This window comes from Sceloporus undulatus, chromosome 3 (genome assembly GCF_019175285.1).
Source record: "Sceloporus undulatus isolate JIND9_A2432 ecotype Alabama chromosome 3, SceUnd_v1.1, whole genome shotgun sequence".
Lineage (NCBI taxonomy): Eukaryota > Metazoa > Chordata > Lepidosauria > Squamata > Phrynosomatidae > Sceloporus > Sceloporus undulatus.
In genome coordinates this window covers 150,174,910-150,188,298 of record NC_056524.1, presented here as the reverse complement: position 1 = coordinate 150,188,298, position 13,389 = coordinate 150,174,910, and the positions used below count along the sequence as shown (strand labels likewise).

At 37.3% G+C, this 13,389-nt stretch overlaps 1 protein-coding gene across 1 annotated transcript in view; it reads right to left on the bottom strand.

Annotated features, from left to right (window-relative positions):
• The window catches only part of ADK (adenosine kinase), a 115,184-nt gene extending 102,007 nt beyond the window's left edge, over positions 1 to 13,177 (bottom strand). The window contains exons 1-3 of the mRNA XM_042458443.1: positions 13,160 to 13,177; positions 8,335 to 8,507; positions 3,498 to 3,606 (exon numbers count right to left, since the gene is read on the bottom strand). Coding sequence (XP_042314377.1) covers positions 3,498 to 3,606; positions 8,335 to 8,507; positions 13,160 to 13,177 — 300 coding nt within the window. The remainder of the gene's footprint in view (positions 1 to 3,497; positions 3,607 to 8,334; positions 8,508 to 13,159) is intronic.
• Positions 13,178 to 13,389: the final 212 nt, after the last annotated feature.

The following is a 13,389-nucleotide window of genomic DNA, read 5'->3' as shown; positions in this document are numbered from 1 at the left end:
TGGACACGGACACACACACACACACCGTGTATGGAGAAAAGAGTGTATACTCAAGCCTCATAGAAAACTATGGAGCATGCGGCACGGGTACGCACCCCATTATTTCTGCCAGGGCTGGCCTTCCGCATAAGCTCAAAGCCACGGAAGGCAAGCCTGCCTATGGGGACTGTACCAATGGAAGTGATTTATATACCCTATCTAGCTGGCTCCAAAATTATTGACACTGACATTGTAGATGCCAGCTTGTGTCTCTGATTTTTCCTCTTTTTCCTTTGGGTTCAGCATCTATTGAGATTGGAAAATAATGCTTAGACTTCACCTTCTTTGGCTTGTCCACTGTCATTGATTTCCACTGATTTGGAAGTTTAAGTCTGAACACAGCTGTGAACTGCACTGATACTGAGTCTGGTACTGAAACAGAAGTTTGACTACTATAAGACATGAAACAATGGAGTAGTAGACTCCATTCCACAATGTATGGTTCCAGTTAAGCATGTGATGTTACAAGACAAGACTCAAGGAAAAAGAAGACGAGGTGATGAAGTGGTTGATTTTGAATCTCAGATCCATCAGCCTTTATGACTTACCATGTGCTACTCTCCTAGGTAGGAAAAAACCCCACTAGAAATTACATTTAATTGGAAAGATCCTCCACATGTACTTCTAAAACAAAGGCTTAAGAGGGCATAAGCCCAAAGCACACAAGAGGTATCCAAAACACACAAAGATTAAAACAAAGTTGAAAAAAAATTCAACAAAGGTGAACTCAAAGCCCTGAGGAAAACCTCCAGAAGAAAGAAAATTGTCCTATTGTTGCTGCTCAGCAAAGAAAGGGAAATTGAGTAGAAATAGCATAAGCTATGTCTTCTGACTGTGCAGTAGTAGGAGCAGTGGCTCCCACCAAAATACTATTCACTGTCCTATGCAAGGTGCTCCAACAAGCTCTGCACAAGTGGGTAGACAGATAAAGATGAAGAATCAATATGGACAAATAAAGTTGAATAATCAACAATAACTGCCTGTTGATATAAGATTTTTTAGGTTCAAACAGCTTTTTGGAGTGGTTTTTGCTATCATTTCTACCATTTCCCCCTCATTTAGCTGCACAGTGGCACTGTCATGGAACGTCAAATGTTCTTCAGGCGTATAATGCAGCAAAAAGTCAATATTGCATATAGACATATACGGGACTAACATCTGATGTCAGGAGACATCTGTCTGCCTTTTTATCTGTCTTAATTACTTATGACATTAGATGCACAAAGACCTAGCCTACAATGAAGTAGACATTAGTAAGGGGGCAGAGGAAGCTTAAGATGTTGCTTAAGATCCAAATATAATTGCAGGTGCATAACATTTTGCTGAAATTGTGTTTTCTTTATTAGGATTCATACATCGTTCTGCTGAACTTACTATGCTGGTTAAAATTGGCTGACATGATTACATTTTTGAATGAATTTACTATTTCACAGTAAGTGGCATATATCTCTGCATTACTAAAAATAGTATAAAGAGAGGAGCCAACTGACAAACATATCTAAGCAAGAAACATCTAATAAGATCAACCTCAGCTCTGCTGTTCTTTTAAAGCAATGTTGACGTTTTTAAATATGAATTGCTTTGCCAATGAATTCCAGGAGAATCAATCTGCTCCATCACTGCTCCATTTCACTCTGGCCCAAGTGAAAAGCTTTAAGTCTTGTTTTTACCTAAACATCAGTGGACTAGTCACTCTTCTTTGCTGAACGTGGCAAGTTTAGTTACAGTGGTCACTGTCATCTGGTCACTACCACCTGCTGTGGTTGGGGTCTTTTGAGCATAATACTCTGACATTGACTTAGGAGAATGTTTATAGTGGGTTCTAATGTGAGGTTCCAATATGGAGTTGGTGGAATTCCAATCGTTACAGTGGAAATCCAATATACCTCAATAATTTTTGTATTAAACTACATCTTTGGAATGTGATACCATTAAAATTTATTTTATGCTAAAATAAAGTCACCTTGTTGTGGTATGTCTTCAAGTCATTTCTGACTTATGGGGACCTCATCACAGGGTTTTCTTGGTGGAATTACTTCAGAGGGGATTGTCCTTGCCTTCTTTTCAGGCTGAGAGTTGGTTTCCATGGTTGAGCAAGGATTCAAATCCTGGTCTCCCAGTATCCTAGTCCAACAGTCCTTGGATCTCCTTGAAACTATGGCTAGAAATAAACAAATTATTGCTTTCTAGATTATTCTTAAATTACTGGACTCGTCTAGAAAGCAATAATTTTCTTATTTCTAGTCATGACTTCAAGAAGGTCCATTCAACAGCAAATCGATATTGTCACAACAAATTGTGTGAAAGGATTAAAATACAACTTTTTAGCTCAGTCCATTTTAGTGGACTCCAAGTGACTCATTTAGAACAAACCAAGATGTATTTATTATGAAATTAAAAGTAGGCTAGTGGGATAAGATTAAAAATGAACAAACTGCTGAGGAAATACATATTCTGAAAAGATATTTCAAAGGTGAGGCAGAGATAGTTGATGTTTTGTGCTTTGTTAAGATCTTTGTAGGGTATTTGTGTGACAGTTAAATAGGGAAGCTCTAGCCACACACAAGGATCAGCAGCAATCATTCAAAATTTACAAGAGCCCACAATACTAGACTGCAGGATTTTAATACCAAATAAAGTCAGTAACACTTAAAAATAAATTTGTTCCTCCTGAATAGTCATTTGTATACATCTCCCCAGCTGTTTCCACAGTGTGTAGGTAACAGGGTGGCAGCAGCTGTGATACAGAATCCATGTATTATACACACATTACACATTTTAACCTATCGTAGACAACTTCTCTACTACCTAATTGTGATTAACCTTACCAGTATCACAGCTAGGAAAGCACAAATTCCATAATTTAAAATTCTCCAGGATGCTGTCTATATAAATATATCAATCTGGTTTTTCTATTATGTGAAAAAAGAGGCAGAATCAATTATTTTCCTCAGCAATGCTATCAAAAGAAAAAAAAATTTGGTCATGACGGCAACCCTGCATCTTTTAGTGCATTCAACTACACAAGATTATTTCACAAGATATTTAAGAAGTAATAAATAGTATTTAAGAGATTCACAAGCAACTGTTTGCAGTAAATAATCATGCTAATACTGAGTTCTCTATAATCTGCACATCCTTCATATCAACAAGTTGGCTGAAAATATTAAATGCAAATATGGTGTATTGTTAAAAGCTCAAAAGATGAATGTGGTTCAAAATATATTCCTGTGCCCCACTTTAACTGTGTTTCAGAACTAGTGTAAATTAGTCAAGGCACAGAGCAACATAAGAGTCTGGGTCTTTTCTTGATCTTTCCAGAGATTTGTTTTGCACCTGATGTGATTTGCATATTAAATACTGGATAAAAGTTAGTGTTTTATCGCTTTGATCAACCCGGAAAGGCAGTATATAAATAAAGTTTTTATTTTTTATTTTACAAGGATAATCAAACTTACTGCAATGTAATAAACTTTGGCCCGTTCCACCAACTTCCAGTTCTTCTCCACATCAAGATGTTTTTCCTTTTTATAACAATTAGCAGCAGCTAGGTTAGCAACAAGAGACCTAAAATGACAAAATAAAATAAATGTTATCATTCAATCTCCTGGAGCAACTGTGATTTTTCCACCAATCTTCAATGAAGTAATTCAGAAGTCTCAGAATGCAAATATCAACACCTTCTATTTTGATCCTGCCATGTCCACATTGCACTGAAGACAGCTGCTGTTCTGGCACACACAGTAAATTACTGTCTGCCCCCAATCTCAAAACTATGTATTATAAATCTCCAGGTAACCTATTCCACTATTACCAGGTTGGTAATCTGTGAGAAACAGGAGGGGCAGATTCTTTCCAATGTGTTGGATTCACTGTAACAGTCAACTCAGGTTGCTGAGTATTTGTCAGTGTGGAAGCAAAATACAGATACATCAAAATAAAGTAATGGTATCTACATACTGAAGAGGTTCTCAAGGCATGTGTTGTTGTATGTCTTCAAGTTGTTTCTGACCTAAGGTGAAGTGATCACCAAGTTTTCTTGGTAGGATTTGTTCATTGCCTTCTGAGGCAGAGGGAGTGTGACTTGCCCAAAGTCACCCAGTGGGTTTCCATGGGCAGGTGGGGATTCACACTCTGGTCTCCCAGAGTTGTAGGCCAACATTCAAACCACTATACCACACTGGATCTCTTCTCAAGGTATACTAAGGCATAAAAATTGATAAATAAGAATAAAAACTAGCTATCTCAAACAATGGCCTGTTTATCCCCAGAATATATGAAATGGTGGAAGTGTCATTTGGGGGTTGAGTAAGGAAGAAGAGGGAATTTGTGTACTCAAACCCTCAAATAGCTTATGGGAAGAACCCAAGAGGGAAGTTTCCTTTCCTGTACAACTCAGTGAACTTCCATGTTGAAAGAAAAGAAAAATTCATTTTTAATTTTCAGCCCCCAAGAAGCCTTATTCTATCCCTGCTCTCTGCACTAAGAAAAAAAGAGTGCTTGTCTATGTGTTATACACACAAACTTATCATACAACCTAATGCAATGCACCTGAGGGTGATTTGATTTCAAATGGATTAATTAATTTTAATTTGTTTCAGTCAGTTTGCAGCATGTCGTTACTCTATCTTCAGTTAAGTCATTTTTCTAAGCAGGAAACAAAGTTATAGTCACACTAGACCTATTCAAGTTCTCCAAAGGACCTGGGGGCAGCTCTGCCTGGGATGAAAGAACCTGCAAGGTGAAGGGAAAGCAACTTGCAGGTACAACTTCAACTTCTGGTTGCAGCATCCCCAAACTCTTCAAACAGCTAAGAGAAAGAGAGAGGGAGAGAGAGAGAGAGAGAGAGAGAGAGAGAAGTCCTGCTACCTGGTAAAGGGGAAGAGAGTGGACTTAGGGGAAAGGGGAGTGAACTCCAGGAAAGAACAAGAAAGATCAGAAAAAGGGAAAGAGCCTTGGGACTGTGGGGGTGGAGGAAAGGGAATAAGAACATAGAAAGGAAAGTCTGTAAATAAGGAGAGAGAAAGGGTACTGAGGTAGGCGAAAGAATGTGGGAAAGAAAGTGTATCTCTACTGCTGGAAGGGAAGGAAGACAAGAAAGAGGAACCGCAAAGGGGTTTCTAAGCCGTATAAAACTACTGTATTCTTTCCTTTTCCAGCCAAAAGGCTGAATAAGACCAAGTGTTCAGAATCACTCTTGGCAAGGACAGAGTGGTTACATAGTACAGGTTGAGTATCCGTTATCTGAAATGCTCAGGACCAGAGGTAATTTGGATTTATACACACACACACACACACACACACACGAGATGGGACCCAAGTCTTAACAGGAAATTAATTTGTTTCATAAAATGTAACAGTGAGTGCTAGCTAGAGGAGACCCACTGAATCAAGGAACTTATATGTGTGTTTAGCAAGTTCCCCCTGATTCAATGAATGTATTCTAGTTGCGACTGCCAAGTGGATCTAAGCTACTATCAACAAAAAATATTTTACGATTAACAACTGGAAAGCTGACATGTACTTTTCCTCAGTATGAAAAGTGACTTTTCTCCTAACTTGGACATAAAGTTCCTAATTCTAGTTTTATACCACTAGCAGTACAATGCCTATGGCAATGGTTCTGAAATATCATAGCAAGCCTTACACAAGCCTTTGAACTGTTTATGTCCATGTTAACACAAACAAGACATATGAGTGTGATGTTATATGTATGAACACAGAGACAGACAAGTGAAAGTTTTGTCCCACATTCACGTAAAACCAATGGCGGGAACTCCTAGTGAGCTCTATATAGTGAGCTCTATATAGTGAGCACAAAAGATCCACTGCAACTTCTTGAAGTAAATAGGAGGGGAATGTAAACGTGATCCGTTGTTGTAGCTGTCATTATTATTGTTGGTGCAATATTTTACCCAGTAACCTTTCATATATTTTTTTTATTTTAACCCTTTTCATCCCATTTCTAATGCAACTGTAATTTTGCCATCAGCATGTGACTTGTATTTGTTGTACTAGATACTTTTTTTGTCAGTACCATTAATTGAAACAAATTCCTGATCTCAGAATTCTTATGTTTTATAGGAGGCCCTGATTGATGAATCTTAGAGATCTATGAAAAAATAAACAACGTCTTCAGTCTGTCTATCAAATAAAAGAGAACTGCAGTCAAATAAATACAAAATTTTACTTAGAAAAGGGAATAAAATGTGGAAATTTACTGTTTAATTTTTTTCCAGGCTAAATATAAATTAATGGTTTAAAAAGAATGGGGCATTTAAATGTTCTTTTTTTAAAAAATAGAAATCGACAATTGATCATTATACCTATAGAGTTAATTTAACCAAGATAATCTATAAGGCAATAATAGAACTGATGGGGGTAGATTTATTCTGTCAAAATGCTGGGGGTAAATGGATCATTCTACCTGACCTCTGTATGAACTGGGAAACATAATCTTAATTATCATAAAAAATATGATTTCTGCAATTATTACAGATGAGATCCGTCTGAAACACCAAACTATGCAGTGGTTCTAACCACCTATTAGAATGTTAATTCTAACATATAAGAATGCCATTAGTCAAATATCTCAGTTGCTATACTGAACAACACTACTTGAAATGGTTCTAAAACTGCAATTAGCATGGCTAGTTCTGGATCATTCCCTTGTATAGAATAGAATAATCTGATTGTACTTGTCAGTTGGGATAACTAAAGGTGTCTACTCCTGTTGTTCATTTATTTAATTAGAAGAAACACAGTTTGATATAGGGAACAGCTACAATTGTGAAAAGTACTCAAAATTGTACTAGCACAGGTAATGTAGAAAATATTTTGAAAACCCTTTGGAGATTACTACTCTCCTTGAAAAACAGGATGATACAGAATCAATAAATAGCTTTTACTAACAACAGCAAAGATCACAATCTATTTCCTTTCATATGATACTTCTGTTTTGAAACTGTGCCTATCCCCTCTCTCAGTAGCTTCTATTGAAATGAGGATAACTGTTGTTGAAAGAGTTGAAACAAGATTAACTTTCAATGAATGTTGGTTTCAGACTGGAAAATACTTTTTTTTTCCTTTTGACAGCTGAAGTTTTTTTCCTGCTCCATCTTGTTCTTGCAAAACCATTATAGTCATTGGTTTTTCCTAACTTTTCCCTAACTTCCTCTGCAATTATGAGAGAAATGGCTTAGGTACATGGGGTGTATTACTTGTGTTTTTCATCTTGGTTTGTAATCCCCATGAACTCGAACAGAACATTTTAGTCCCCCAGACTCACATTTTGCCAGTTAATCAACAGAGAACCAAACTTACCTTGTAGGTATTCTACTCACAACCAGAGTATTGTTACCTAAACAGTAATAAGCAATGTCCCTAAATTGGAGCCTTTTTTTCTACAAACAAAAAATGGCTGCATCAGAAAAATGTCTTAACAAATCTACTGTTTTTTGACCCGGGGTACTGTTTCATTCCAGACAAAGTAATGTATCTGGTCAAAAAAGACCCCATGCTGTTTGTGGTGAATCCATGCAGTGAAGCAGAACAGACACACTCTGGTTGTCAGCAGGCTGAATGTTCTTTAGCTGGAGAATACTCAAATCAACTGCAGTTAGTTTTTACTTGATGTAATGAAAAACTCCAGTTAGCTTAAATATGAACAAAAATGTTTACAAGCAACTACTCTTGTGCATGCGAGAGGAGATGGGAAGAGGGGTAATATGGCTAAAATATGGTTCAGGAAAATATAGCTTTGCATGATGATAATGGGGAGGGGGGGAGTCACCATTATAAAAAAATCTGCTCCTTTTTGGGCCAGGTTTGTGCACCCCGGAAACAACTTCAGCATGGCTTCATGTGTCTTGCAGGTGGGAGTCATCCAATGGCCATGCTCCAAGCCATGCGGAAGACGGCTTTTTCAGCCTATCTGTTTGGGCCCTACATCTCTCAACCATTTATACAAGCTTTCAAGAAGTTCCCACTAATGCTATCATCAAGAGTTTTAAGAACCCAGCTTTCCTGCAACACAAATTAGAAAGACACAGTAAAATAGTGGATTTTTTGCAAAAAACCCAGGGGGGGCACACTGGTAAAAGATGAGGATCAACAGCAAACTGAAGAGATCTTTGAAAGAATAAACAGGGAGGAAGTGGGACTCTAGCCACTTATGAATGCAGCCTACAAAATATGGTTGCAAATCTCTGCCATAGTCTAAAGCAAATGATTAATTTCCTATTTTCTGTTTTAATATTCTGAAAAGATAACTTCTCAAGAGGAAAAGTACTGGACCTGTTATCACTTGTGATGCAGGCAGCACAGGTTCCAGTTGGTTCTTCACTCTGCTCGTAGTAATGAGCATCCACATGAGCTTCCTCAGCTTTCTTCTTTAAAATCTCACCAAATTTATCTTTTCCAATGCATCCAAAAAATGTTGCAGCTTTGTAAGGGGACTGGATCAACCACTACAGATAAAAACAATGGGAGGGGAAAGACAGAATATGTTTTGGAATGTTTAGAATCATATTTTCATTATTATATTTTTGCATTTGTTATAAAATGAAAACATATCAAACATAAAATAGGCAACCCTTCAAATTTTAAAAACAATACAATAATTAGTTCAATCAAACTTTTGCATTCACTTACAAGCAGGTGAACTTGAAATTATGAAAATCTTTAGGTTGTTGGAAGGATCAAACAGACTGATGCAGCTTAGGAAAGGCTACGAACATTGTCAACAGATGATAAAAAAGCAACAAATCCACAAAAATGTGGACCAATACTTCAATGAAGTAGAATCTTCAATGAAGCCAGGCTCTAAGGTTGTTAAATAATCAACTGATAAATAAAGAATTAGAAAACAACAAAATAAAACAAACCCATCCTAAGTTCTCTGAGGACACAATGGTTCTGAATCATCAAAATTAAAAAGACGCTGGAATTATTTTAAGCAAAATTTGTCACTGAAACAACAGAGAAACTAAATGGAAGAAAATGCACAGATATTATTAGGCAACAAAACCAGCTGCAAGTACTGCTACTATAATCATTTCAACAAGATTTCTATAAAAAGAAGGATGAGAAGATGCATAGCAATAGGGCCCGTTCTACTGTGGCCCAAACCTATTCTTTCTACTATTGGTCAGGCAAACCAGGCATTTTACTTGCTTCATCACTTCTTTGTAACACTGAAACTCTCTTGAACACTATGACATTGGAATGAAACTGGATATACACACTGAGCACATAATTCTACATTATGAATTCTACATTTAGCTAGACTGTGGTGTCTACTGGGCAAGGAAAAATGTAAAGTCTATTTTCTTTGAAGACAGACACTGGAACAGAAGTTTATCTTTGCATTCAGATACTAACTGTAGCAGCAGCATTGCAGAACAGACTACAACTTGTTCTCTTTCCTTCACATTTTGATACAAAAATAGATTTTTCTCCATTTTAAGGTTAAGCCCTATTCTTGTTTTTAAGACGAATGGAAAGATAAGAAACATTTTTGCTGTGATATATAAAATGAGGCCTCCTAAGGACTTTACTGTACTTTAATACCGTATATACTTGTGTACAAGTTGACCTCATGTATAAGTCGAGGGAAGGTTTCGGGGTCAAAATCATGGATTTTTATATGAACCCGTGGATAAGTCAAGGGTAAAACCTAGGGGGCTATAACGAAGGATGGAAAGCAGAAAATACCACATCCACACCTCCTTCTCCTTCTCTGGACCTCTCCCGCCCGCCTAACACTTCCCAGATGCTGGAGGAGAGGTTTTAACATCGGATTGTGATGGGAAGCAAGTGGTGTTAAATGAGGTGTTTCTTCCATGGGAAGAGAAGGCTTGCAAATCAGACTGGAGAGGGAAGCAAGTGGTGTTAAATTAGGTGTTTTTTTCTGTTGGAAGAAGAGGCTTGCAAATCAGACTGGGAAGAGAAACAAGTGGTGTTAAATGGGGAGTTTCTCCCATGGGAAGAAAAGGCGCACACACACACAGAAAAACACATGCCTCGAGGCACCAAGAGTGGAGCAGTACTAGTTATTGACTCGTATATATGTCGACTCAGATTTTAGGGTCAATTTTGGGGCATAAATTTATCAACTTATAGTTGAGTATATACAGTAATATATATAGTATCTTATCTGGTAGATTATTTAAAGCAATTCTGCAGATTTTTATATGAAAAACGCCCATACCTGAATGGTGTTAAAGTAGTAGATTAGGTTGTAATACAGCTTCCAGAAAACATCCCTCATAAAATATTACTCCATATTAAAGTTTCATTTAAAATGGGAAAACAGAATACAGTAGTACAGTACTACAGAGAAAAAGTTGAAGTGTCACAATGAAACAATGGTAAACTCTTATGTCTGGCCAGGAAGAATCAACCAACTTGATAACATACATTCTCCCAAATACAGTTACTACCCTACTGACTAAGTTAGGGGCTATATCACATTACCATAGAACTAAGGCCTGTTACAGACTGCCAAAATAAAGCTGCTTGGGGTCTCTTTGGAGGTATGCTGTTTAAATGACGCATGGGTCCTAAGAGTCCGGAGGTCGCGCCAAAGCCACACTCCATTCCTAAGCACTGGAGGGCAGCTTTGGTGCAGCTTCCGGATTCTTAGGATGCATGCATCATTTAAATAGCATACCTCCAAAGAGACCCCAAGCAGCTTTATTTTGGCAGTCTGTAACAGGCCTAAATGCCAGTTATAACTGTTTCATAATAGTGAATTAAATAAATAATAACTTTCCCATTTCACATCAACATTAAAGATACGGTAGCTGTGATGTGCAAAAAGATTCAGTAAGTGAGCAGGTATTCAAAAGTAAACTTAGCCCAGAGCTCCACTTCTTTTGAAAACAGTAAGTGTTTTGGTGTGCAGATAATTCAACGGAACTGACAAGACAGATAACATGATTCCTTTGCACTGAGAAATTTTTCAGCTTTGTTAAATACAAAGCCATGAGTAAGCAGTATTTCATTAATAGTAGACTATTTCAACCAAAAATGGCAGAAAAATTCCACCCAATGCTATCCAAAGAGAATCCATTCCTAGCAATTGCCTTCATTCTCCATGCTTGCAATATTTCACTCAGCAATTTACTTTCATGTTATGTTAAAAGGTTACTGTGTTAAAAAAAAAGACTGTCATCATACTAAATGGACAAATATATAAGCAAACCAATATGTTTTATTTTTTAATTTTAAAGCAAAAACATCTACTGACATTAAATTATGTGTGAATAATTCTATTTTTTTTCCAATTTACAGACCCATGTAAAACTCCAGTAACACAAATTGCATGGAGCTTTTCTTTTACTATACCATCTGGACAAAGGCTGCACAAAACAGTGTAACTGCAGATTTATATGAAAACTTTGCATTTTAAATGAAAAGCCATTGTTACTATGACAGCATAATTTCTACTGTTTATGAGAGATTATTTGAAGTTAAATGTTTTCTTTCTCATAGTGTAAGATGTACTGAGACACTCAAATTAGCAGCATATTGTCTTCATAAACATTTTCTTCTACATCCTAGCCTTCCCAAGTAGCATTTCGGTGCCATCCATGCTGAAAACACACAATCTTGTCTATTTTGGATGCGAAAGCAAGATCACTCCTGGGTAATGTTTGGATTAGAAGCTAATATCATGGATTTTCAAATAAGAGTGAAGGACGAATTCTGCCTGGAACCCTGAAGAACCATTGTTGCCAGTCAGAACTGACAATATCGGACCAAATGGTTCTAAGGCTTTGATGCAGTGAAAAGCAGATTCCTGTGGTATATTCCTAAGCAGCAAATGTGAAAACTGGAATGGTCACAGAGCACACTCAGTTATTTGCATCCAAATGTATAAGAAGGTATATTCAGAAGAATGGAAAAGTAAACTGAATTTCAAAGAGGTTGTTCTCTAAGATCTCATGCTTCTAGGCACACAGATGATGTGTTAGAATTTCTAATGCTCCAAGACTACGGAAAAGAATAGTACCTGAAGTCAAGAACTTAATATGTTTTATGGGAACGTAGTAAATGGTGAAACAATACAGCAGTTCACCAGCTGCAACCAAGCAACACAATGAATACAAAATACAGTGGTACCTCGGGATACGAAATACCCAGGTTACGAAATTTTCGGGATACGAAAAAATCCCATAGGGAATTATTGTTTCGGGTTACGAATGTTTTTTCGAGTTACGAAAAAACTTTTGGTGCTTTTTTCGGCTTTTTCGCACGGAATCGCGGCTTTTCCCCATTAGCGCCTATGGCAATTCGGCTTACGAAGGCTTTTCGGGTTACGAAAGCGGCCGCGTTACGAATTAATTTCGTAACCCGAGGCACCACTGTATACTGTAACTCCCTGTAACAGCAAAGCCAGGTGTTTTAGTGCTGTCACAACTGGTGCTGCCAATAGGGTTACTAAGAAACAAAAAGGAGGTATCACTAAGACCGACAAACCCTTAGTTTTCCTAATGTATAAAAATTTTCTTCTAAGGGGCCAGATCCCCCTCAAGAAACCAATGACTGCTGAGCATCCTCAGTTAGTCACAGAATACTGAGTGTTCACTGGTAAAGGAAAATTAAGTGATGGTGATGGCTCTTCACTGGTTGCCTGAATCCTTGAACAGAACAGCTCCTATTAGGTTATTATCCTAGTATTTCTTAGATTGTATGCCATAGGCAGGTTTACTCTTATATATTTATTGTTTTATGTACAGCACTGTGCAAATCTACAGCGTAATAATAATAATAATAATAATAATAATAATAATAATAATGAAGATACAGTACGCTGTTTGTTGCCTGTCCCTCTTGTAAATGTGCTGTGATGATGGCTCCTCCTGCACCAAACTACCACCATCCTTGTTGATCTGGAATTCTTACAGCCCCAGAAATATGTTTGGAATATGAACATAGTACCAACAGACATTAACATAGTAGTGACTTTAGTACCAAGAATGAGCAACAGGGTGTGTAAATGCTCTTTTAATATCTTGTGCTGTTAACATTTCAGAACATTTTACATGTTAACTATTGGTTTGTTCTTATGGTGACGATCATGCCTCTTTCCCAGCCACAGCTACAAGCCACTTACTCTGCTAGGTTCATGCATATTGACGTCTAACTGGCTACAACAAAATACCATGATCTTTCTTTATCAGCTGGGTAAAATTTCAAACAGTAAACATATGCTTGTCAGAATATATTCACAGAAGTATCAAAAACAGGTGGGAAAGGTCAAGTGGAAGTTTATTGACGATGATGAACTTAAGACAGCCCAGATTCAATTACTTTTTCTTTCAAGGTGTGCATGATCAAAGCAAC